This window comes from Aythya marila (genome assembly GCF_965140915.1).
Source record: "Aythya marila genome assembly, chromosome: 5".
NCBI lineage: Eukaryota > Metazoa > Chordata > Aves > Anseriformes > Anatidae > Aythya > Aythya marila.
Window position 1 is genome coordinate 47,960,938 of NC_139046.1, and position 23,065 is coordinate 47,984,002.

Genomic DNA, 23,065 nt, shown 5'->3' on the forward strand with positions numbered 1-23,065 from the left:
ATAAGTCTCAATTACTTTACTCCTTTCTTCTCTGTAGCACACCAACTGAGCATCTCCCCAGTTTATAATACTTTTACCTTGACATCATCTCAGATCAGTATCACTCCTATAATATATGGATTCCTATTCCTATAATAATATGGAATTTAAACTGAAAGATACAGATATACAAAGCCATTCACCCTGTCTTAAATACCTAATTACTACTGACTTCAGGGGGAATTATATCACCTCACCTTGCAATTTGGATCAGAAGTGTTAGTGTACTGCTCAACGCACAAATTAAATGTGACACATCTGGGATTGAACTGGATTTCCCAAATCCCAGACTAGTACCCTAACCACTACATCTTTTCTTTCTCTAAATTTAAATTGCAAGAGACAGAAAAACAAAACAAAACAAACAAACAAAAACAGAAAAACGGTGATTATTAATTTATTCATTTACAAGTTATATGCAAAAACTAATGGAAACATCATGGCAGATGATGTTAGAACAGGAATATTTTAAGGCAATAGAAAGCAAGCATCTGAAAATAAGCAAATTGGAGAAACAGAATCAAACCATAGCTGTGTTTCTGAGTGGGGGGGAGAATAGAGCAAATGCACAATGAGCCATAAATGATCATTTCAGTCCTATTTCTAAAAGTCAATCAACAGCTAGATATGAATGTGCAGGTGTCCAACTTTCTATTCTTCCTACAATAAGCTGGACTAAAACCAGGCCTTTCCCCCACTTTTTTCCTTGCTACAGTTGGGTTTAAACTTCTCTTCCTCTGGCAATCTGACAGCAATGCTTTATTCAGCTTAGGCTCTGGAAGACAAAAAAAAAGACAGAGCCTCTTAGGGAGGCTCTGGAAGACAATTTACACAAGGGATATATATTTCCCCTAGGTATACATGCTAGGAAAGCTGTCCAAACCATTCAGACCATTTGTCAGGGCTCCCCATCATGGTCAATGGAGAGAGACTGGTATCTCCAAGAAAGAAGAAAGTATATCTGACAAACACACAAGAAGTATTACCAAGGAAATCAACATTTAGCAAGTAACAAAAAGACTGAGAAAGCCTTTTTTTTTTTTTTTTTTAAATAAAGTGCCACGAAAAGGCTGCTAAGCTTCAAACTTCCAAGATTCCATTGACTAAATATGATTAGCACCCAGTTGCAGTAGCAATTTCTGCAGCAAAATCCACAGTAACCATAGGACTAAAAAGTTAAAAAATATTCTATTGGGACAGCTTACACTTCTAACTGACCATAGCAGAATGCAAAGCAATATGCAAACAGAAAAAGGAAATTTTCTGGAGAAAAATGGAAAAAAAAAATCCAGAAAATGGAGAAAAAATTCCATACTTGTATGTACAAGGACTAAACATATACAAATGGCATTCAAAACACTGTTTAACCATAAAATATACATGGTGCACATCTCCTGGTACTATTTGAACTCTAACCAAAAAATATTCTTATCTACCTGATGAATTTCTTGCCATCCGTTTTCATCTTTGCAGCTAACTGTAGCGTGTTCATGAAGTAGCAGTTCACAGCAGTAAGGATCCCCTCCCACGACAGCAGTGTGGTACAGAGGTGTCAGGCCACAGCTGTCTTTGTAGTTAGGAGATGCTCCAAGTTCTAAAAGAGTCTGAAAGCAACCACAACCTGTTAAAACTATCTTTTGGAGGGACTTGTATGTGAAAAGAGACTTTTCTACCTTTTTTGTAAAATAATTACAAGGTTGGTATTTCCCATAATGTGTGTTTGTTGCTCACTTATTTACAAGCTGAAAGAATGGGCTGCAACACAGGGTAAGCTGAGGAAGGAATGACCCCAGAAGAATAAGGACCTCAAGGTGCCTACAGGGACAGCAAGGAAAGGGTGAGTGACAATGTCCTATTTCCATCTTTCCTTCAATTTCAGAACTGGCACTCTGAAAATGTCGCATTGACTTTGAAACACATTTACCTCTTCAGTTACAGGATGCTTTATCAAAAATGTCATGCAATTTCAATATCTGTCAAAAGGCAATAAGCAAATGCCATAAACATAAGATTTAATCTAGCATATCAAAGTGATATAAGAATACCTGTTAAAATATGAAAGAAAACAGAAAAGACTATGTTAAGATACAATGTGTAATCTGTATCACTGGCATTTACTTTCAGAGATAAGCAGCAATAATACTATTCCTATTTCCTCAAGCAGATATTTCCCAATCTATCAGTGAATGAAGTTGAATTTCACCACTACCCAAAAGTTAGAAGTAAAAAGGCCCCTTATTGAAAGCAAATCCTAAGATTTTAAAACCACTAGAAAGCACTGGAACAAATATGTATTAAAAGATCCATTGGGGACAATACAGTAATTAACTGAATGCATTTTCCTTTATGTATTTTTCTGGATAAAGTGAGGTGTAATTTGCTACTAAAAGCATTTACCTTGAGGGTTACTTGGTTCTTGGCTCTGGCTGCTTTGTGTAGAGCTGTCATTCCATCTTTGGCTCTGAAGTCTAAATGTGCTCCTCCATTTTTGAGAGCTTTTATCACTTCTACTGTATTGTCAAGCTGAACTGCCAAAGTTAGTGGTGTTTCTGAAGAATAGAATAGTATACACATGAAAAAAGATGACCAAGTTTACAAAATAAAGAACATCTGCTTTACAAACTTTAAAAATGTGAAGTTAAAAGTACTAATTAAAGAAAATCATAAATTATCAATTTCCTTCTTTGGTCAGCAAAACCATACAGATTCCATTAGCCTAGAATTATGAAGGCAACAGAAAGAATGCATGAGATTTAACCTGTTAATCAGTTTAGGCTGAGCAACCCCATGGTACTACGCTATGCTGCTACTTTTATTGTTCTGACCTCCACTTTCTAGGTCATGATAGTTGGGGTCCAGTCCTCGGTCCAACATTTTTGTGATTTTTTCCACTGAGAGGTGGTGAACATGATCCATAAATTTTCTCAAATTAGCCTGAAACAAAGCGTGACAAATTAATCATCCTCTGATTGTAAAAGGAAAGTTTTGACTAAAAGTGAAATATTCTGTCACTATATATCCATTGATACCATGGAACAAATTCACATTCCTGGAGAACCCAACTTTATGCTGTGAGCATACACCACACAGTTTGTAAAGTTTAGAAGTCAAACACAATGAGAGGATTCTGTTGTTCATAGTTTTAAGGAACAAGTGAATGAAAGATTCTTTAAGCAGGAAATTAGGATAACATAAGGTGATCATTATTATTCTGACCTGAAAATGAGTCTAAAGACATAGATCAGCATTTCTGCAGCATGCTAAAAGCATGTTGTATTTACGTAATACGATTCATTCGATACTACTTGTACACCTACATGAGAGTTTTCTATAAGCAAAAATCCCATATCACAATTCACACATCTCTGTTGGCACTACAAACACATACTACTTGTTGTTTGGTAATTGGACCAGGTGGTAATGAACTTCTACAGTTTCTCAGACACATTACTTTTCTAAGAACACAATTGTTTGCTTCCCCAGTAAACTGGGCATACCTTTGTGTGAAGCTTGGCCAGTTGTTTTTCATCAAGATTGAACTGTTTGTATACTCTTTTCTTGTATCGAAACTGAGAGGAAACAAGCAAACAAAAATTTAAAATATCCCATTTTGCTTAAAAAATAATAACAAGAATATTTCTGACCTTACCAGGAAGTATTCATGATGATGTAGATTTTGGAAAATTAAAAAAAAAAAATAAAGGCTTAGTATTTCATTTTGAATATTCACCAATAATCAGCCCAATAATCAGCTTAACTTAGTGTCATTATGGCCATACAGTTCATGTACAGAAAATTACTATCTTGTATAAATATGCTGAAATAAGTGGAGTTACATGGGAAATACGATCAGCCTCTAGAATCTACGTAAATAAGCAAGAATTACAGTGAAAAAAGCTTTCTCCCTAAAGGCATCTGTGCATTTCATTTATAGCCTCAGATAGAAAGAAGACCTGGGAAGGCATGTTAAATAACAAAATACATATTTCAAAATAGCAGCATAACACTTCTGAAACTTAAATTAAAGAAAAAGATTCCTGAAAAATCCCTTAAACAGCATAGGCAGCACTTACACATGGGAAGAGTTTTCCTGATGCTTAACAGAACTGGTCCTGTGAATTAGGTTCATAGGATTGTCTCTTTTGACTGAAACTCAATCACTGTGAGCAGTTTGATGCCCTTTGGCTAGAGTAGACAGATCTACAGCCAAAATCATGTTTACATAATTATAATTTCCTATTATTTCATCATACTACATACATTTCAAAGAATGCAGCACATTTGTTGGGCAAGGAGACTATATGGTAGGTGGCTGTAATAACAGCTTTTAAAAAAGATCACTTTTAACCCATTTATTGCAATCCTTTAGCTGTTGCTAGAAGAATTTTGTAGAGTTAACACTCATGAAACAGAACACTAAAAAATATAACAGATAAAATAATGCAGTTATTTATTTTGCTTATGGCTATAATATGAATATAATTGATTGGCTCTCAGAAATAAACTGCTGGAAAAGCCAGGACTCAAAACTCTCTCTGGACCCTGGTTCTTCTTTCTAGTAGTGGGGTGTCTGTTAATTACAGATTACTACTGGGTGATGTACCACCATACAAGCAATATCAAAATTAATTAAATGCCAGTTCTGTGCCCAGCTTCCTGCTGTACAGTGTGATCTGGCTCTGCTCTCTGCTTGCCCAGTGCCATAGTAGCTCTGCCCTGTTTAACCCCCAGCAGTGCAGCCCCTGCATGAGCAATGGAGAGGAGAACAGGTGACTGCTTCACACAAACTCACTCTCCTCAGGCTTCATTGAGACAAAAATACCCTCCTTTGGCAGGAGACAAAGGGTTATTATTCAGCAACTGCTACTCTACTATGGTAAACCTAATCACGGATCCAAAAGGTTAATCCAGTACCTTACATTTCTTTTTTAAATCAGACTAAGATATGTCCACTGTGTTCTCAGCAGAGGAAAACCTCAAAATCAAGTTTTCTGAAGGGTTTGATTCTGTGCAGATTTCTGGGCATAATACGTGGAATAACTCCACCAAACAGGCAAACACCAGCACTTCTAGGAGCAAGGGTTCAAGTTCAGACTTGCTGATCACTGTTTCTAAACACAATTCTATTGCATGCAGAAACCTCAATTACAGTTTACAGTATCAAAAGAATACAATGGTTTTTGATATAAAGAAATACCTCTAGGGAAGGAACTCCTTTATTCACTGGCTGTGGGTATTCCCTAAGAAGTCGTTCCTCATCCAAAAACTTCCCATCCCTACCATTGCTTGCAGGCTGGAACAGTCCATAATTCAGGACATCTTTCAAACTCTGATTCAAAGTGCACAGAATTCGTTGTTTTGCAACCCACACTGAAGCTTCTGGGTTAAATCTAATGCATTTCTGCAAAGAGAAATGATAAGAAGTGATAAATCTAAATAATGAGAAAACATTCAAACACTATCTTATATTCTAAAATTCACAAGTGTTGTATATATATAAAATAAATTTATACAGGCCATGACAAAGCATACATCAACAGGATTATATTGCAGACGCTCCTCCCTCTGTAACAGCTAATCTAATGTACAAGCATTGTGAAAACCCAGGACATTTCATGTCCCACCACAAAGATCAGAGACCACTTCCTTTTTCAGAGAAAGGATGCCTTTAAGGCAAACGTGTAGGAAAAGCCAAGTGTAAGAAGGGATGTTACAAGATATTTAACCATCCACTTGATCCTAACTTGATGTTCTGATGATCAGTCTGATATGCAAGAGTTTCACACACACACATACACACAGAGGGAAAAAAAAATAAAAAAGTATTCAGGCTAGAAATCTAATTTGTTTTAAGCTATGTTTATCTTGGGGCAAGCTTATGAGAGGATCTATCTGATGTGAGGCAGCAGAGGATTTGAAAACCTCAAAAGAGCCTTTTCAGTTCTCTGATACTCACCAAGTTGGAATTCAGGAATTTAAGAAGTTAAGAAATTTCACAGAATCAAGAATATCCTGAGTTGGAAAGGACCCACAAGGATTATCTATTCCAACTGCTGGATTTAATAACTGCTGCCAATTTACTTTATTTGCTTCCAAATTCATTGCAATGTGTTACAGAGATGTTTTGACCTAGGAAATAGCAGATAGCTTTAATAATTTATGGTCTTATATATAAAAATGTAATCAAGTGAGATAATAGATTTTGTCATGAATCTTTTTGTCATGAATTTTTGTGTCTAGGAAACATTTTTTGTTCTGGGGTGAAGCACCGGGGTGTGCTGAACCACCTTGGATCCCCTCTGCACGTTTTGCAAAAAGGAGTTGTAAAAAAGGAAACACAAGAACAGAAAAGCAGAGACTTGGGCACCAGACTGTCTTCTTATGCCTCCACAACAGGGGCACACATATAATACCAGTATTTCTCTCTAAATCTCAAAGCCCTTATTCAGACATGAAGCTAGTGGAAAAATTGAAAAAGGACCTAGAAAACAACAACAAAAACTTGTTGTACTGACAATATCTAAGCTAGCAAACTTATTTCATATAAAGAAATATCATTTTGTGTCAAACTCTGTAGTCAAGCTTCCCAGCTATGCAAGCAAAGGGATGCCAAAGAAAATTCCAGTTTAGGTGATAAAAATCCATAATTCTGTTTAACAGGTAAGGAAGAATTTGCAGAGGGTATTCTATCTGTAAATATCTTGTACGTGTGGTACCTTCTTTCACAATGTACTACCTGCTTCAGTGGTGTGGTATGTTGTCTTCTCAATTTGCAGTCAGAAAAGTTACAATCTGCATTTTAAGATCCCTTACGTAAAAAAAAAAATAATAAATTAAAAATAATAAAAATATTAGGCAGACTTTCCCATCAAGTTTCCCATGTAGAGTCATTCCTCAGATTCTGTCATATCTGTATTTAGGGACAGAAAGCAGCTTCTTAAATATTCTATAGAATATTTTAGACTGCAGAAGACTGACAAAATTCTGCCCTTGTTTTCATACTTAAAATGCCAGAAACTTTCCTACCTTTGACAAAATAAATAAATGGACAGCCAAACATACCACTGTCCTCCATACTTTATCTCACAAAATATTCTTTTAAAATCTTACTTTCTCATTGCTAATGAAAAGCTACCCCTTTAATATAGCCATCTTGGTACACACAAATGCATACTTTGATTATTTGATTGGTTTAACACTACTAAACAGCTCAAATTTGGGCACAATACAGAAAGCAATAAGCCCTTGCCCAAAGAGTTTGTGATCTTTATTTTTTTTTTTTTAACAATTAGTCTGTTAAATCTGTGATATGATTAATTTTACAGCCTAATCTGATCAAAATGCCCTTCTTGTACTTGCAAGTAGAGATGGAAAGCTGCAATAGAGACATGATAGCTTGTGTCTCAGCACTCAAAGTTACTGAAATTACTATCAACTTTGCCATAGGCTTTGAGCTCCTCACTTGGGCTGTAGGACCTGATTTTGGCAAGATTAAAGTACCAATACTTATTGAAAATTATGCTTGTAAAGAATTTCCATAGAATGGAAACATCAGCCCTATAACCAAGGAGACATACACAGCCAAAAAGGATTTAAGATTATCATAAGTTGGACTAAAAAAAACAAACCAAGGGGAAAAAAAAAAAAAAAAAAAAAAAAAAAGCCCTCTGAATCTTGCTAAACAATCTTCTTTGGGTTACAAGATCTGAAGTCAGGGAATTAGGAGCTACCACAAGTGGAAGCAGACAGAGCTATGGGATGCCAACAGCAGAGTGCCTGCAGCCATGTACAGCAGCAGCTCACCTGATGAAGGCTTTATGCAGAGGGGAATAGACAAAACAGATCGGAGGGGTGCCAGACCACACACAGCAGAAAGCATTTTACAGCACATCAAACCTTCATAAGACTCACACCTAAGTAATCTGCACATAATGAACTGTGCAAACGCAGCCACCAAAGGTATGTTCATAAGAGGAGAGGATTCTTTGCCTTTATCACATAAACAGCTAATCAGCACTGGACTAGGAATGAGCCCAAAATCCATACAGAAAACTACTATCAATAATAATGCATCAACATGCACTGTCAATAACAGGATACCATGAAATCTGATGTCAGCAAACTGGGATTTACTGCCTGCTTGAGGAAATCGAGCAGTTTAGCAGGCAGGCTGAGGAATGTTTACCATCCACTGTACTGAAACATATTGTTGGTTCTTCCAGTTTTAGGTAAAAACAAGCTATAGTTCAAAAGAACAGAAAGCCTCACAAAGTACCAGGCAGGCACTAAGACTTTGGATTACTTTTCTCTTGCATCCACCTGTTTAAAGAAAGGAGAATTTAAAGAGCCTAGTACCAAAGTTTAATTTCATGGCAGAAGTCAAACTCAACTTGTGTTCCGACCAGCTTCCAGGTCATTCTGGGGTAACAGTTCCTGGCAGCCTATCTGACATAAATCTACAGAGTCTGGGATACTGCCTTCTTTCTTCAGATTCATTTGTTTGGCAGAGCAGCAAAACATGAGGCTCTGGGAGAGACTGCCCTCTTGTTGAGCACAACTTCGTAACTGTGGTGACCACGAGAAAGTAAGACGGCAGCTAAATCAAAAAAAGCCAGACAAATTTTTCTAGCAGGATACTTTCAATAACTTTTTAATAACAAAAAATAAAATAAAACATAAAAACAAACAACAATAATAAAAACAGAAAATGGGGACAAGTTTTGTGGCAAAGAACTACAGAAATACATAAACAGATATTTTGATACGAAAGATGTGGGATATATTCATGCCAACTTTTTGTTGCATCCCAAGACCAGAATGCTGACTACATAAAATTACAACAGACCTATTCAAAGGGAAAAGGAAAGGGGAAAGGGAAGGGAACAGGGAAAAGGGGGAAAAGGGAAAGAGCCCTGAGTGACTCAAAAACCCTGTCAAAATCACACTGGGCCACTAGAAATCCTAGTCTAGCAGCAAGTCAGCATGGCAGCATCAGCTGATGAAATGTGAGATCTGCATTTGTAACATTAAAGCTCTTCGGATCATGAGAGACATGGTCAATTATAGTCTTATACATCTACATGCTGGTAAGAGGAAGTCGCAAGTGTAACAGCAGAACAGGGAACAAGGGAATCATATAGCTCACCCATGCCAGCTAAAGGGAAGCTATTAATTCAACGGGAATAATGTTCATGATACAGAATCTCTGAGGAATAACATTTATCCCTTCAAAGTCGATCAACCAACACTTCTTTATCATCAGACTCATGTGGATGTCAATCACACAGAACTGCGCTGCGACAGAGGAACACTGACAAAAGGTTTGTACAGCTGCCTCCAAAATGTGATTGTCAGATTATCAAAATACAAGTTATTCCTTTGGATAGAAGACATCAAGATTAAAGATGCGACAAACAAAAAGTGGAAAATGCAAATGAGAGCTGGATATCAGAAAAAAAAAAAAAAAGAAAGAAAAGAAAAATAGAAAAGGAAAAAAAAAAAAAGACACCCTCATATTAATTTACGCCTAGTATTCAACTTAATTCCTTGACACACTGCATTTCTTCCTCAAAATGAATTCAGAAAGCACAGAATTCATGAGGTGAAAGGTCATTGAGAAAAAAACCTGACCACATTGCCACAGGTGGCAGATCACCTGCTGTCAGGGCATAAGTATAGATCTTGGCAGCTCCCACAGTGTTTCCATCATCAAAACAAAAACAAACAAAAAAGGAATGTCTGCTATAAACAGAAAATAACAATAAGCAATCATTCACAAAATGGGGTACAGAATATCCGTGAAAGTTGCAAAAGAAACCCTGCAATGGATCTGAGGCAGTGGACAGCAGAAAGATAGGAAACAAAAAAGGTTCTTAAGAAGGATAAAAAAAAAAAAAAAGTGTCTCAAGCTGCAGACATGACAATTGTGTTCCTACCTTCATAAAATAAAAGTTAAACAAACTAAACAAGTGCTTTATCCAGGAAATAAAAGTACTGAAGGGAAGATTCTTAATAAATACTGAAAAAAGTAATGTATAAGGAAGGATACAAATGTATAAAAAGCAATGCAGAATAGGAAAACCAAAAAGCAGTTACAACTTAAGGTGTTGCTGTACCAAGCTGCCACTTACCAAACGACGTTTTGTGAGAAAATTCCAATATTTAAAAAAAAAAAAAAAAGAAATGAAAATGGGGAGGGGGAAGTTTTGCTTATTACTGAAGTGGAACAGCAAAACAGATGGGCAGAAAGCATTTCAAAGAAGTTCTCAACAGACCCAATCCCTTCTCAACATCAGAAATTAATAAAACATTTGATTCTGAGCATTCTGATTTTAAACATAACCCAGAGGGAGCACATAAGCATAGGATAAAACAGAAGAGCAGAACAACCACCATATGTTGATAGCAAAACAATAAAAAACATTCCTAAAAACAACTGGCTGACAGATCTCTTCTTTAAGTCAGGGATAAAGAGCAATTCTGAACACAAAACATTTGACATCACTGGTAGAGCACCATGTAGAGCTTTTCTTGACAAGAGCAACTGGAGAAGAACCAGACTGCTTCCAGTTAGAGGCAAAACCTCTTACAACGTGTAAGCATGGGCTCATAGAGGAAATGGATACAAGACATCCTCAATTCCGATAAGATCCAGGGAGAGGTCAGATATGCCATCTATCATACAAGAAAACACAGGAGGTCGCTAGTTTTCCATGTCCAACAGTCATTCAATGGCATATGCGGATACGGCTGCCTTTGGGCATGAGGTAGGTAGTTGGGATAGTTTCAAGCCCAGGTGAAGTATTCGATCCTATCCATCCAAATCCTTGCACTAATGGAGAGGCCACTCTGGCCAGGAGAGGAGGAACACCCAGTTACCATGATTCCCATCATAACAGCAAGAAGTAGGGGTCACTGTGAAGCCATCCGGGGCCCTCTGTGCTGGATGCACTACAAATAAGCTACTGCTCAAAAGATTACACCTGTGTCTTGTTCCATAACGGGGCTATTAAAGCTGAGGCTCCTGGTTTATTAAATCAGGAAATTAAATGCTGTGTGATGCAGCTTCTTTGCTCACTCTCCTAAGCACATATGTTTGTGAATACGGAGGGCTTTTTATGTGCTCTATTCCCTCAGTCATTTTGGTGAATCAGGAAATCTTTTAATCACTCATTTAAACATTCTCCTTGCTCCTGTGCTAAGGATGACACTTAGTTGAATACAGATGATGAACAAAAGAAGAAAAAAATATTCTTTCTACAAAGTATTGTTTCAACACATTGTATTACCATCTGAATTGAAAAGGAGACAAAAAGAGAATTGATGAAATAACTGAAAAATAAGTCTTCATAAGAGCTTGTTGAGGTTTTAAATATCTTTAAAGTTTCAGATTAGAATAAGAGGGCAGTAAGATAAATTTCCTACAATGGGTGATAATTTATAGCTTTCTATAGCAGAACATCCTACTTATTATGCTTGGTGATTATCTTATATTTGCAATGAATTAAAGGTGATTTACACCACCATCACTGCAGAGGAGCAAACTTTTATCCCTAGTGAGTTCAGCTAGGGATTTAAACCCGCCAAGTGAGTTCAACTTTATCTAAAGCCCTATACTTACCTTCCTTTAAAAGAATACATTCTCGGTGAGACTTCTAAAAACTAATAAAGAATGAAAATATAAAACTAAATAATGCAATTTCATGCTCCTTTGATTAAACAGCATAATTTCAAATAACTTTTATAGTAAATTAATTGTGATTACACAGCAAATGGGGTGCATGTTGGGTTTGGCTTGTGTTATAACACAGCTCACAAACTTATCTTTACTGAGCTGTGCTACACTGCATTTAAGCTACTCATTTGTAAAACTAAATCCAGATTTCACTTTTTTGAACAAGAGCTTGTGGGCTGATAAATCAGACATAGATCATCTGCTACAGGATTATTTAAAACAACTGAGTTACTTTTCATTAATACTTTACTGAAAATCGAAAAACAAACACACACACACACAAAAAATAATTTCATTTCCTGCACAAAATGAATTTAAACAAAAATTATTGTTTCAACAGCGTCAATAAGTAAATGATTATTGGTCTAAGAAACAGAATAATGAAATGAGAGGACTTCAGGAGGCTAACATCTCTTTGATTTTAACAGCAGAGAGAAGTCAGCAAGTAAAGCTGATCTTTTTGTTTATACTGGATCTATTCATTGAGCACTGATCATAGATAGAGCAGACCGCTAGGATCATTGACAGAGGGCTTCATTACAGGGAAAATCTTTTTAAAATTTAAGATGCACAATAATGGATTTCAATATTTCAATCAACACTGAAATGAAAGATCCAAGGTAATGACTGCTTCAGCCAAGATTTAATAAGGATGCCATGGGTGGTTCCCAGCAACCACAGTGCTGCTCTTCCCTCAAAAGCCTTCCTGTCAGCTTAGGTCCCACACCACCTTTTCTTCACAGATTTTAATCTCGTACAATTTCAACTATTAGAGTGGAACTGTAATTTCAGCAGAAACAGGTTCAAACCTTAAGTAAAAAATAAAAAACTAAATGCAAGAATTGAAGAGGCAATGTTCCCAACTCCAGCACAGGTTTTTCTCAATTTCAGCAGCACTGTGGGGGTTGAGATTTAAAAAGGGAGCTCTACAATCAGACCTAAGGCCACACTGTCAAAACATCTCTTTCCTGTCAGCCTGTAGACAGGTCATCTCTATCATTCCAAAAATGAACTTAATTAAAAAGAAAGAAGTAATTTCGTGTTAGATAAATCTTCAGTGGCAGCACAGAATGATGTAGATCTTAAATGTCAGCATGGAGTGATGTATGTAACAGACATCCATGAAAAGGATGTGGTTTTTATAGTCATCTTTGAAATAATAATAATAATAAAAAAAAAGTCTGATGTCTACCATGAACTGAAAATCCAAACAGCATTCAGGAAGGCCCAGGATAATTTAGATAATCAATCACAGACTTAGACAAGTTGTGGTTCTAGAGGGAATTAGCAACTCCCAAGACCTGCTCTAGGATGCAATTTCTATTCCATTTGTAGCATTTCTGGAGGACAATGATTCTTTTACTTCAAAAATAACAACAGCAAACTTTTCCAGATTTATTTTCCTAACTTTCCATGTCCTGAACCTCACATATTCTACCATAAATGAAACACAACTTAGTAGTTTGTTGCCAGAAAGAGCAAGGAATTTGGACTGTAGATTTTTAATATCTAAGGAATGCCCACAATATATTTTTTGATAGAAATATCATTTTTATCATCAAATTAATCATATAATTTTAAACAAATTGAAATTCTGCTTAATGTCTCTTTTGGTAAGATTTAAGAGATTAAATCTTTTATTGAAAATTCTATTTTCATCCAATAGACTAAGGGATGTGGGACATAGTCATAGGTTTAGGACATTTGCAAGTTAACTTTACTGACTCCTCTTGGAAAATTCAAAAAAGGTTCATTTTACCATTTTTGTTATGTATCCAATATAAGTGGTGAAGAGGTGAGAAAGAATAAAATAGTAATTTAATGTCACTGTAAAACCTTCCTCCAAGTTTCCTAATTTCTCTAGGTGGAAGGCTGAGAAACAGCACTGCGCAATAAAGGCATAGCAGCATAGGAGGAAGGGAAGATTTATTTTGGTGTCTCTTTCCTTATCTTTATGCTCTGAATGTCTTCAGCTTTTTAAGAAGGCTATTTTTTCATGAGAAGACAACAAAAAGGTGGCTAGAGAGAGATCAATGACCTCCTGCCAAACCCCAATTTAGTGTAATCACAAACTATCTCACAAACAGAAAAACAAGAAGACAGTGGGGTTACCTATACGTGAGGTTTTTCTAGAGGTGATGTGATTTTTGGTTTCAACCATCATCTTCTGGTAAGATTTTTAGATCAAAATTCTCCTTACTCTACTCAGTCATGCAAAAAAGGGTTTAACTTTATGGTCATGGCTTTCATCAAGTTAATATGCTAAATACACTCCCTTGCTTGGGACGGTCCCTTATTTTAGGCAATCCATTGGACATACCACCACTGTAAGAAAATTAGATGTGAAAGAAAACAGGACATAAATTTTGATTGATCTATTATAAAATACAAGAAAATAAAACAGATCTACTCTGGACTGAAACCAGCAAAGTAAATAATTTTAAAACTTTTTAAAAATGGTCATGTAAAATCCCTTACTGTTTGCTGTAGATCAGGTATTATAATTCGAATCACTAGAGTGTTGCTCTGACTGTCGTCCATTCTGCTGCTTGGCTTTTCTGCGGTTGCTCTAATTGTGTCATAAATAGTTTCTTCTTTGGAGCTGTCTGATTCAGATTCAACAGAATAGTCGGAAAAGCTTTGTGCCATTTCATCTTCGCTTGATGTTGGGCTACGAGGCATGTTCAAGCTTTTTACCCTGCCAATACAAAGCAGAAAGAGAAAAAAGCATATATAGATAAAGTCTTAAAAACAAATCAGCTGCAAGGTTTGTTTGTTTTCCTAGAAGTAATACACGTTTCAGCAGTGAAGTCATAGGTTTCATCTTCCTTTTATTTCCTCCTGTAATTTATAGGGGTAGGCACAGTGCAATGGAAATAAATCTAGCTACTGGTTTACTACTAAAGAGGAAAAGGGGTAGGAGAAAGAGAAAAGAGACATGAAAGAGAAAATGACCTTTCTTCCAGGCACTCTCAGCTTTCCAAAAGATCCAGAGGACCCCTGCACCATCACCAAGTTCTCTGTTAAACAGAAGTGTTGTAAACTGTAATTCCAGAGACAGGTCAGCTAGACCTGACCTCAAAGCGTATTTCTCCCAGTGTAACAAGACATTTCAAGAAATTAATATAGCTGCTAAACTAACATCATCATTGAGACATAACTAGAATTGAGAAACTGTACGGGTTTCAATAAAAGAAACAGAAGATTTTATTATTATTATTATTATTATTTTATCTCTTCAATAAAAGATAGTATTTGCAAATAGCAGAATCAACCAAAAATGAAATCCTATAGGGAGCTAGACAGATACAGATTCTTCTTTGTGGTCTCTGGCTTGTATAACACCCTTTATCATCTACACTACCAAAATCTTTCTATTATACACATTTAAATAGAGAGTTTAGTAATACCTTTTAATCTGTGATATAGATTAGGCTAAAATAAGGATATTTGCATTCAGATGTAAATTGCATCACCTAAGAGTTCAAAGTATGAACAGCAAAAAATTGTCCTTCTGGGGTTTTTGTCCCACAAACTCAAAGCTTCTCCTGGAAATGAAAATTATTACTCTGTGGAACAATGAGGGAAAATTTATACTGGAAAGAAATGGAAAGATCATCATAAACTTTGCAGTGCTTGGCAAGCACATACTTTTTCAGTTTTCAGAGGCAAGAAAAATGTAAACATTATTTTTCACATTTTCCATAAGAAACTTTCCAATAGAACTTCTCTGCTTCTTAATAAAGAAAAATTCCACAGTTAAAAGAAAAAATACCAACCAGTTCCACTGTTGGCCCCCATTAAAGTGACATTAAAGCAAAACACAGAAAAGAAAACTGACTTTGCCAAGGTCACTCACATGCCAGGTCATTGTACCAAGATCTCCAAACGTATGCTTTGTACAATGGTCTCACAGTGAGATCCCCAAAAGTAAATAGAGTCAAACAGCAGCAGGGACTAGGAGAACACTTCGTACCACTGTGTCTCACTGTTCAGTTTGAGTCAACTAAATATCATAACCATGTTACTCATTCCTCTTCAATGACCGGTCATTTATGCTGATATGCTTACAAAGCAGGCATAAAAGACAACTTCTAATTCAGCAAATTCTAATTTTAAGGTGTCCCTATGCCAGTGCCTGCACCAGAGCACAGGCAGTGGCAAGGCAGGCCTCGAGTTTGAGGTCAAAGTCAAGCATTTCCAAAGCACATCACATACCCACATCATCAAGTAGTATTGTTATTTCTGGTGAAGGACAATTCCAGTATTATTACCCTCAGCTGTAATTACTAATGAAGACAAAAACAATGCATTCAAAAATCTGAAAGCATGCCAGTACACAGCAGCTTCATGCAAGGCTCTATTTACAAAAGAAAACTCTTGAGGGAATATTTCATCATCTTACTTCTTCACTGAACTGTAGATTAATGCTGCTCTCCAAAGCACCTTAAGTCAATAAACAGCCTAAACATCTCAATGGCTTCCTTATTTATCTGCCAATGCTGAATCACATGAAACCAAAATATAGTAGGTTGATACACAGTATTTTAAGAGCATAAGACATATAGGCCAGTGAGCGCAAGAAAAAAGACACAAAGAACATCACACAGCTTGTCTCTCCCTAAAGCCATCTGAGAGCATAATATATTCCAGGGCAATGGCCTCAACAACTCTAACAGAGAGCAGTAAACTGCAATTATACAGCATAGAAATAGAGAGCTGAATTTGGAAAAAAATAAAAATAAAATTTAAAAAAATCCCAAAGCTTTGGCAAGTGGATTTTCATGCAAGAACTACACGGAAATATCTCATGTTGTAATAACAAAGGGAAATTACCAGCTGAAGAACCATCTCCCATATACCATGCACTTAAGTTGAATAGAACTTGGAAAAGTATCAGCAATGTGTAAGGCACCTAATTTTCTACAATATAGACCAAAAAAATGCACAAGTAACCACAGAAAGGATAATGAAAGACTATACACAACAGCAAAAAGAGCAGAATTTATGCCTCACCAGCACTACCAAGAAACAGATCATTTAAATGCTTTTTTTAAACAAGACGATCTGACCACTGGAGACACTAAACCAGTGTGCAGGGCAGATCCTTCCAGGGTGCAGAGATCAAACATCCCTCTCTTAAATCTCAGTCTACACACACGCACACCTTAGGCAACTTGGTTGTTTGGCTCTTAATTTGCACGGAAACAGAATATGCTGTCATTTGTTAACCAGAGATGCTCACTACTACTGCTCCCACAGGGAGCATGCTATCTTTTAGGAGCTGTTTCAGGTTTTTCCCAGCGATATATCAAAGACTTTCCCACAACCAAAACCATAAACTGAGGATAAGTAAGGCATGTTGTTTGGCTTATCTATATTTTTACTGCAGAAGAAAATACAGCAGCACAGGCTCCTAATTTCCAGTTGGGAGAATGTTATTTATTGGTTCAAAATGATGTTACATAGATAAAATACAGATTAGTTTTTAATAATACAATTGTTTGGGTTTTGTTCTTTCCACTTTTTTTTTTTTTATTAAAAAAAAAAATTATTAAAAAAAAAAAACAAAACATAGCAGACCTTTGGTTCCTATGGTTAAGCTGATCGTTTTTTACAGTGACATGATGCATCAGTGTGCTGAGTGGAGAGAAGTTTCTCACTAAATTAAAACAGATTTCCAGAGATCTTTAGAAAACAGTAAGAGTACACAAGTTATCAAAAGGGAAGAAATCCAACTCCCAGAGCTCTATGTACCTGAATGGTGTGCTCCAGTGGGTGCAAACTGATACAGGAGGGAAAAGCAAGAACAGTGACAAACCTGTCCATTTTTGGAGCCTTATAGCTGATAAGTGTTGTATGGACAGAATGTATTAAATACATATCTTAAAATTTATGCTCAATTTTCCTAAATATTATAAACTAAATATTTACTGAAGAGCTTAATCTATCTTTAATATGCATAAATATTGGACATGGTATCTTAAATAAACATAGATGTATCATTATAAGATACTCAGTACACATCCCTGGTACAAAATCATGTCTTAAAATCTTCAACTTAATGAAGGCTACATGTGTTTTTGTTTTTTTTTATCCTAAAAAGTAACAAGCTCTCCCATCTAGTTCCGTAGTGGTAAACTGGAGCAAAACCAAATATACAGACACAAAAACCTGCTTAAAAAGACCTCTCATATAAGGTCCTCTCCCTATTGTATCAGCACTGACAAGTGAGGTGAACATGGGTGCTTGTCGAGTTTCCATGGACCAAACCCAGCAGTCCTGCATCTGACAGCCACCCAAAACCGGCAGCTCAGCACAGAGACCCCACTCCTCTGAGGCACTCCTCTGGTGATCACTTCTGCAAGAGCTTCTATCTCAAGAGAGAGAATGGCACAAAGGCAGAGTCCCTGCCCAGCCCAGTGGGGCTCTGGAGTCCCCACTGTGTCCATCCACGCTGGCGCAGCAGAGAGCAGAAAGGCAAGGCAGCTGCGGCCGCACTCCCCCTGGGTTTCTGCAGAGGGAAAGACTAGCATATGGCAAGACAGAAGGAAATGCACCCGTAACACAGAAGCTAAATTTTCATATGGAAGTCACAATAAAGGACATTTAAGGATTCAACACTTCCTTCCCTGACCTGTGAGATTTTGGTTTTGCTGCCATGTGAATGAAGGCTAGGCTCTCCACGAGTGCCCACTACAGACTAATCAAAACAGCTATTAGCTCTCCTCTCCCTCAAACGTGGCTGAGGCACACGCATCAAATATCTTGCCCAAGGCCACCAAAGGATACATCTCAGAGCAAGGTTTCAAATTCAAGGGCCGCTGTCTCTCAGTCTCGATAAGAACAATCTATTTTTATATAAACATTCACTTGCACAATAGCAGCCCTGTTGCCTTCAGGGAGAAACCCTCTAGGCGGCTATTGTCAGACGAGTTAAAAATGTACCTGTGGGAATATCCCAGACACAGAGTAGGCATTGTTATGGGCTGAGTAATACCATTAACGAGACTGTGAGAAAATTCTGCTGTTAGAATAACAGTAACTGCTAGAAAGAGGCATTTAATAATTAACTGTGAAGAAATACTAATCAGAACAGGGATTTCCATCTGTGTAAAATCTGCCAGCTCCTAACACTCAGATTCTCTGGATTTATTCAGGATTACACATATGAGAGCAAGAACCAGCTCTCCAAGCTACTAAATTAAAATACAGAAGAAGATCAAGCATTGCCTTTTCTAAATTTATTAATAGTAAAACAAAAATGAATTTCAGATGGAACTGGAGACAGGGGTGCAGTCACACTGCACTGTGCATGTCATGCCTCTCTACGGCTGTGCAGAAAGGACTGTGGAAAACAAAATCTGATGGGCAGACAGATTCCAATGGCCAATTTGATGGATTTAGACTCCACTTTGTACTGCTGCTTTAAAGCTGTTGTTAACCAGCATCGTATCCCAAAGAAGCAATCCAGGTTAAAGACCAGCCTTTTGTTTTCGGAAGTTAGCTTCAGCATCCATCACATCACTGAGCTGGATCACTATGCAAATGTTTGTATTAGCAGTGGGAAGAAGATGGCAGGTGGCCAGAAGCAAATAGCCAGGGCATAAAAAGGGCAGAAACAACTTTTTCCAAAAGCAGCATTAATGTTGCCAGCATAAAGCGAATCTGTGAGACTACTGCCTATGTGACGAGAAAGAAATCTATGTAAATATGACAAGTTGATTCATGCCAATGAAAACCTCTTCATTACTAGCACCAAAATATAACTCAGAACAGGACTGCTGGCTGAAACTTACTGATACAAAAATCATTCAGGAAAATACAAAAACCTGAAATAATACCTCTGCATGGAGAAAAAAAAGTACATAAGGAATGCTAACCAGCTCACAGTAAAATCCCAGGGAAGATGAGGCCCTTGCAGCTTCCCCTGTTCTCCCAAGCCCACCAGACCAGGAGGGAGCTTTGGTGTTGATGGGACACCATGCGAAGCTTTGCTGGTCAGGCTCCAGTCCTGGGGGTCTTCTGCAAAAGAGCCAGCCTGTTCCCCAAGGGAACACCTCCTGGTCCAATTTGATTTAGAAGTATAGCTGTAGCTCAGTAGACTGGAAAACAGAGGATGAGGACGTGCATCAAGAGGATGAGGACTCTAAGAAAGTTAATCTATTATCCCACAGTTCTCTTGATCCACCTCTGCAAAATGGTTCTTAATTCTTCTGTAAAGCACTTTTACGGTGTGGGAGTAAACGCTAGAAAGCCAAATCTCCTGCATGCTATCAAAAAAAAAATCCCCCTGCAAAGTAATTACCTAAAAATTTTAATCATACAATATTTTGCTATTCACACCCCTGTATTTACAGTTTCCTTCCCTTTATATCACTCCTTCTCTTAAATTTGTCTTGGTTACACTGTCTGGTAATGCATTTTTTATCGCTCTGTTAAATAACTGAATCAAATAAATATTTTACAAGATATGTGTTGAGTACTCATGTACCAGATCACCAAGCAAAATTCCTCTTTTAGTTTTCTCTGAAGCTATTGTTTCTCGTCCCAGTATCTCTTACCCTCAGATTTAAATACTGGTTTGAAATCAGTACTGAAAATCAATGGCCATACCCATTTGTCATCACCGGCACCACTGGAAGATTCTTCTTGCTGCCCTGTTTCAAGGCTGACTTACGCAGTCTTTGATTTCTCTGCTAGGTAAGCTGCACAGGTGACAGAGACAAATTGTTTTGCAAAAGTGATCAAGTGTGACACTTTTTTTTCCCCCTTCCTTTAAAAACAATAAACAAACAAACCAAAAAAAAAAAAAAAAAAAAGAGAGAGAGAGAAACAGTGAAGGGATTGTTGAACCTGCTTCTTATTCTGAGGCAGGTTGTTATCCCTTGTTCATGTATATTTGTGCAATGCAGACATGCCAAGAAGAGGCTAAGCCCCATTAACTTCTGGTATTCAGAGTCCTAAATACCAACATCATATGATTAAAGTGGGTCTTAAGATCAGACTGGAAGAATGTAATTTGTTCTTTTTACAGATGTACTTCACCATTAGCACTCCTAAAACATATAAAATCTACACATTTAACCTATTTCTACAAATATAGGGTAGTTTTCTGAAAGTTTTGTTAAGTTTCCAAGCAGCTTTTTGTCCAAAGATAAAATTCTTCTCATCCTCCAGCTGTTTTACTTAGTGTTTATTTTATTTATAAACTATTCAGATGGTCAAAGTATCTTTATGGAAAGCCTGAACTTCAATCAGGCAGATGCAAAAAGAGATTTTGGAAAAGGACAGGTACAAAGAATACAGTAGATAAGTGACTTATTGTGTTGAACGAGCAAGTCTGGAAGAGAGGCCATTATGGAAAAAGCTTTAAAACGTTTGAAGTAGAAGCAACTTTTCAACTTGAGAAAACAAAACCTGTTGAGAAGGAGAGAAGGAGAGGGAAAGGAGAAGATTCAAGCATATTACTAGGGGAAACACAGCCAAGTATTTATAAATGTTAACCACAGTGAAGTTTACAGAAAAGGGCAACTCCCATTGGCAATACAGTATCTTAAGTGTCTTCTGTTGAGCACCTGCAAGGTTTCCAGTGCAAACCTATCTGACCTTTATTTAAAGGTCACCACTCCAGACAAGGAATTACAGCCAGCCCCTCGAGCCCCACGGTAGGTAGCTTCCAGGCTCTCTTCATTTCTACTGTTATTTTTAATATGGCCTCTGCTTTTGTACATTTATTAGAACATCTATTTCTTAACAAACAACTGTGCACCTAAGTAATTATTTAAATAATACTTGCAATGGATGCTATATTTTACCTAGGATGAAATCATAATGCGTTTTGAAGCATTAAGTAAATGACTGGACCCCAAAGTGGATGCGTACACTTATTTGCAAAAACAACTTTCAGTCTGAGAATTCATCTGCTCAGGGTGTATTATTCCAGTATTCTAAAACACTTTAAGTAGATGTTAAAACAAAAGCTACGTAAATAGCAGCTAAGTAACTAATTCAAATAGGACAAAAACAAAACAAAACAACAACAAAAATTAAGATTAAAGCAAAGCAAATTACCCCAGAAACCAAAGCTCACCAGCATACCAAATATGAGATCTGCCCTGAAGTCATATGTTCAAATAAATACCCTTTCTAGGCAGCTAGCATTGGATCCTGAAAGTCTGCCATATAATCTTTATACTGTTGATCTTGTTTGGAGTAAAATATAGACACGGTAACCCTCTGAGAGCCTTTTTAAGCAAATTCATACCTTGCATGGGGAAACAATAATGGATGTAAACCTGCTGAAGTCAACAGATTTACTTTAGGAATGGCTGCATGAAGATGTGACACCTACATGCATTCATAAGAAAAACAGTCAGAGAAAGTTTTAAGACCCAACATGAAATATGGAAAAGTCTATCCAACTCTCAAGCCAATAAAGCTTTTCTTGATAATATCACAATAAAGATATAAATATTAACTTTCATTAAGCATACTTATGTATAGTAACTGGAGATTTCAAAGTTGCAAACTTCAGCAATGAAAAAAATATATTTCCCATTCAGTTATTCAAAAAGAGAATTATACAAACTGAGTAAGTAGTTATGAATTGTTCTCTTTAAGCAATGTGCAAGTACTACACCACTTCAATTTTAAAAGATCATTATCTATTCATAAAAGATTCATATAATGCTTGTTTTGGTTTTCCCAGAAGTTTTCCTTACCTCAACTGTAGTCTTGCAGAGAAAGCAATTTTATCTTCTAGGCTTTCTGTTTCCAGCATCTACTTGTACTTGACTACGTAAATATCACAAAGATTATAATATGTTGGAAGGGAAAGGACATAAGAGAATTTTAAAAGACTTAGATTTACAATAAGAATTGGAAAAAAAAAAAAAAATCAAAGCTTGTTGAAGGTATTTACCTCTGGTGCATCTCCCTGGTGGATAAAGCAGCTTGGTTGCTTGTTAATTTGCACTTTATGCTTATCAATTTATTTTCTTTTTTATCCATAAGAAAAACATTTTTGTGAGAGCATTTAATTATTTTTTTTTGTATTCAAATGAACAGAGAAGCACTGTTGCTGTCTTGTTATGTAGATTAGATCAGGTCCTGAGAGTAGAAAAGACAGACTCTTCTATCTACAAGTGAGTTAGTTTGTTACGAATGGGTTTTGTTATGAAGATCTACCTGAATTTTCTTCAGGTATGATCCTGATGGAGGGCTACTACGTTACTGAAATGAATTTGCTGTGTTGCCAAAAATAGTCTTATTGCATACATTATTTTGGTC

At 36.7% G+C, this 23,065-nt stretch overlaps 1 protein-coding gene across 2 annotated transcripts in view; it reads right to left on the reverse strand.

The window, feature by feature from the left end:
- Window positions 1-23,065, reverse strand: part of SHANK2 (SH3 and multiple ankyrin repeat domains 2) — a 348,938-nt gene that overhangs the window by 294,581 nt on the left and 31,292 nt on the right. Inside the window, exons 4-9 of one of the 2 annotated variants that reach the window (XM_082761588.1) lie at window positions 14,252-14,471; window positions 5,237-5,440; window positions 3,537-3,608; window positions 2,865-2,973; window positions 2,437-2,588; window positions 1,476-1,643 (exon numbers count right to left, since the gene is read on the reverse strand). In XM_082761588.1, the coding sequence (XP_082617714.1) occupies window positions 1,476-1,643; window positions 2,437-2,588; window positions 2,865-2,973; window positions 3,537-3,608; window positions 5,237-5,440; window positions 14,252-14,471 (925 nt within the window). The other variant, XM_082761589.1, reaches the window with a different exon arrangement.